Source organism: Nematolebias whitei, chromosome 5 (assembly GCF_014905685.2).
Source record: "Nematolebias whitei isolate Nwh7 chromosome 5, NemWhi1, whole genome shotgun sequence".
Classification (NCBI taxonomy): domain Eukaryota; kingdom Metazoa; phylum Chordata; class Actinopteri; order Cyprinodontiformes; family Rivulidae; genus Nematolebias; species Nematolebias whitei.
This window is the reverse complement of record NC_056502.1, coordinates 23,170,188-23,174,662: the sequence shown is the minus strand read 5'-3', so window position 1 is coordinate 23,174,662 and position 4,475 is coordinate 23,170,188. Positions and strand designations below refer to the sequence as shown.

At 37.0% G+C, this 4,475-nt stretch overlaps 1 protein-coding gene across 1 annotated transcript in view; it reads left to right on the top strand.

The window, feature by feature from the left end:
• Positions 1-3,397, top strand: part of smg9 (SMG9 nonsense mediated mRNA decay factor) — a 35,176-nt gene extending 31,779 nt beyond the window's left edge. Inside the window, 3 exon segments of the mRNA XM_037677232.1 lie at positions 466-591; positions 679-823; positions 3,115-3,397. Coding sequence (XP_037533160.1) covers positions 466-591; positions 679-823; positions 3,115-3,193 — 350 coding nt within the window. The 3' untranslated portion in view covers positions 3,194-3,397.
• Positions 3,398-4,475: the final 1,078 nt, after the last annotated feature.

Genomic DNA, 4,475 nt, shown 5'->3' with positions numbered 1-4,475 from the left:
CTCAATTTCCTTTTTCCAGCCACTTATTGCTACTTGTCCCAACTTTTTTGGGATTTGTTGACACTGTGAAATTTTGAATCAACATATTTTTCCTTTAAAATGTTACATTTACTCAGATTAAACTTTTGATCTGTCATCTATGTTGTATTACGAATAAAATATTGACCTTTGCCATCTCCACATCATTGCATTTAGTTTTTATTCACAATTTGTTTAGTGTCCCAACTTTTTTGGACTCTGGTTTGTACATGAATACAGTTTTAACAAGTTTTAGCAATGTGATGATGATTGTGCAAGTTGAAACAACTGGGAATTTAAATCTTAACTTTTTAATTATAAGCACTTTGTGTTTGTGTTTAATATGCTAGAACAAAGTACTTTAGGGAAAAAAAATTGTTAGAAATCTTCTGAACAAACTCTTAAACAGAAACTGCTTTAAGCAAAATAATGTGGTTTGTTTCACAGGAACGTTATCCATGTTAGACCGCAACATCTTCCCAGGGCTCGGGCAGGAATTCCTGGGTACTGAAGTCAACATGTTTCTGCTTCCAGTCCAAGAAAACGACCGAGATGAAAACCTGAACAAAGCAGGTTGTTGAGAATTTGCATTATTTTGTAACATGTCCTCTTTTATTGAGTGTTGTGAAACGTTTAACCTCATATTATGGTTGCATTCAGGGTCAGGAACATACCCACTGTTCTCTCTGCTGCCGGGATACAGAGGACACCCCACCTTTTCCACTTTAATCTCAAAACTCCGCAGCCAAATGCTCGCCATGCCCCGCTGTCAGCTGTCACACACTATTCTCACGGAGAAAAACTGGTAATTATCTCACATAGATGCAGATTTTCAGCTCAAAATGGTATTAATGTTGGTTATAAACCTTTTTGTTTAAAAAAACAAGTGTGATGTTCAAGTTCAAAAAACACATTTTAGAACACCAATTCTACATGTAACTGACTTATAATAGCTTTAATAAAAACAATTTTTTTAGAAAAAGAAAAATATTTTATTATCACATTATCACTCTCAAATGGTAAATTGTTATTTCACCTACATATATTTTACCACCATTTATGAAATAGAAGATGAAAAATAATAAATGTCTTGAGAGTTTGACTTGCTATTGATATTATACTTGCAGATAAAAAAGCTGCAGATTTTATTGGCAGGAGAGACACGAAAAACGCCTTTTATTCAAATTGAATTTTTTTTTTAACCACAGGATTTTTTCAAACTAAAACTAAGTCGGGACATTGAAACAAGTTTGAAAATCATTCATTATTATCATACGGTTGATTAATAGCTGAAACAAACCTTTTATATTAAGGCTGTTGCTGCTATTGACGATGTTAACCTATTCAATAAATAAAATCAAGTTCAAGTCAATTTTATTGTCATTTCCAACACATGTGGTACATGACATGGAACACAATTATGTACACAGGCTCCCAGTACAATATCAAAAATATAAGTGTAAAAGAAACGGTTTATAAGGATCTAAGATATACACTAAGATATACGCTAAACAAACGTCAAACGGTGCGCTAAAAGATTTAAGATATAGCTAAACACTAATAACGCAAAACAATACGACGTAACAACAGCAGCCCGAACATGAGGCTATGGTGAGCAGATGGTACAAATGAATACAACAGCATAAGATAATCAGCAGCATGAAATCAGCAGCAGCATTGATAATCAGCAGCATGGATAATCAGCAGCATGGATAAGTCACATATCACCAAATAAAGTGTTATTACAGTGATTATGCTGGGTAGGTATTTATGAGTCTAACAGCCTCAGGGTAGAACCTGTTCCTCAGTCTAGTGGTTCTACACTTAATGCTCCTCAACCTCCTTCCCGAGGGGAGTGGGGCAAAAAGTGTGTGTGCTGGATGAGTGTGGTCCTTCATGATGCAGGTAGCCCTCTTCCTGCATCTAGAGGTGTAGATGTCTGTGATGGTGGGGAGACTGACTCCAACAGACGTCTGTGCAGCCTTCACCACTCTCTGCAAAGCTTTTCTTTCTGCAGCTGTGCAGCCTCCATGCCACACGTTGATGCTGGAGCACAGGATGCTCTCCACTGCACACCTGTAGAAGGAGGTGAGGACTGAGCTTCCCAGACCAGCTCGTCTCAGCCGCCTGAGGAAGTAGAGTCTTTGATGAGCTTTCTTGATCAGGCTGGAAGTGTTGTTGCCCCATCTGAGGTGGTCATTCAGGTGCACACCCAAGTTATTTGTAACTGGAGACCACTTCCACTGCAGCTCCTCCCATGTTCCAGGGGGGTGGGGTTAGGTGTGTTTGCTCTGTCCGAGATCCACAACCATCTCATTCGTCTTCGTCATCATCACATTGATGTGAAGGTTGTTCTTCCTGCAGCTCTCCAGGTGTTCCACCTCCTGTCTGTAGCTGGACTCATCATTGACTGATGAATCCAACCACCGCTGTATCATCTGCAAACTTTACAATATGAGAGCCTGGATGGGTAGAAGCATGATCATATATGAGCAGAGTGAAAAGGAAGGAGCTCAACACACAGCCCTGAAGGGAGCTATAAATAAAAATAAAATAAGTTTGCACTGCAAGTTACTCAGTCTGATCAACAGAAAATGACAAGTAGGCTAACAACACAGACCATAGCACAGAACCTGTTGTCTGAATCTGATGTTTATTTAGATAATTTTAATTTAGAAAGACACAAAGAGTCACAGTTTATATTAACAAAAACCACAGAATCCCCCTTTTTTTTTTAAAGAGTTCCACTTTTGTCATTTCTTGTTTAACATTGGCTGCGGCAAGTTAAAATATGACAAAATAGGTTAAATCATGTATACTTTGCCAAATTTACTAAATATTAAGATGCAAAAATAACAACTAAATAAAAATTTGATGGAGTAGTAGCAGCATCATCCCAACACATACTCTGAGTGCTAACAAGTCACTGAGATATCTGCTTAAAACTTTAGTAGGCGAGGGTTCCTTCAAGGAATGTTATTTTCTTTTTTTCTGTTTTTCTTTTAATTTCCTGTCAGACAACTTGGATATTTGGAGCCTCTCTCCTCCTTTTTCTAACCCATATTTACTGTCCTCTTTTCTTTGCTGTTTTTGCAGGTTTCATTATGCAGCTCGTATCTGGGACGGTGTGAAAAAGTCCTCAGCACTCTCCGAATACAGTCGACTCCTTAGTTAGCTCCTTGGTTGAAATGCTGTTCAAAGAGTGGCATTTTAAATCTGACATTAGAGTATCATGGTGTTATGGCCAAGAATGTTTGCCTGACAGGCTGAGAGTGTTCATGACTCGCATGAGGAGTGTTAAACCAAACGAAGGATAGTTCTCGTTTATTTCAACATTCACACTAATGGAAGACTTCCTATGTGTTTATAGCCCCAAGACAGAAAGTTGCCAACCTCTTGCCTCAGGAAGTGTAATGTTTATCGAAACTGCTGCAATTTGAGCAGAGGAGTGAGTGTAAAAAGAGAGAAAAGCAGCTTTTGTGTGGAAAAACAAAAACATGTTAAAACATGTTGATTTGTCAGAATATTTGTGGAAAAAAAAAACTCAAGCCATGCGCACAGGGGTTGAGATAAAATGCATACATCTCTAAGTTATGTTCTATTTGTAATTGTTGTTAAAAGTACAACATTTTTGTAATAAAATACTACTAAAAATTAACTTTGGTTATAAATTATTTTTGCATTTCAGTACTGTTATTTTTTTTTTTCTTTGTCCAAACCTTCAAGCTGTATTATAGAGAGAGGACTGAAAGCCAACGCTGCAGCCTCAAAGGGAGAGCGCTGGCTGCAGAACAGTTTAGGTCACATGTTTCCATGTAAACTAATGTGTGGGGTTAGTTACCTCCATTTCTTTAATTTGGTGTTTGGCTTAAGTTGATTCCCAGAGTTTTTACCTTGCTGATGTCTGTTTAAATATGCTTTGCTTAAAATATTGGGGCTGTGTGGATAGAAATGGATTTTTATATAGATGCTAAATTTTCACGTCTTTATTGTGCACGGTCTTACTCCAGAAATAAAACATGGGAGCAGCTAAAAAAAACAAAAAAAAACAGACCTTTTGAATTCAATTTATGTCATTGAGCAAGTCAGAGCAATGTGTTACATTATAATGACAACAAAACTGATTCCATCAAATGTGTTCTGCATTTTTTTTTTTTTTTTTTTACGAACTGATCATTTAAAGTTTTGTTTTAAGTTTAAAATCATTTCATTTAGCCTGATTTGAGTGTCCCACATGTCTTGAGAAATAATGGAAATGAGCATGTTCCTGATGAGAAACACGTTTGAGAAATGAGAACGTCTACAAACCATCCTTTCACACTTAAGAACATCGATTCTTATCACCTCTTCATGGTTTTGGTCAAATTCTTGCTGCTTGCTAGCATGTAATATTTATGAACATTTCAGGCTCCACAAAGATCATGAAAACTATTTTCATGCCAAACTAGTCATTTTTG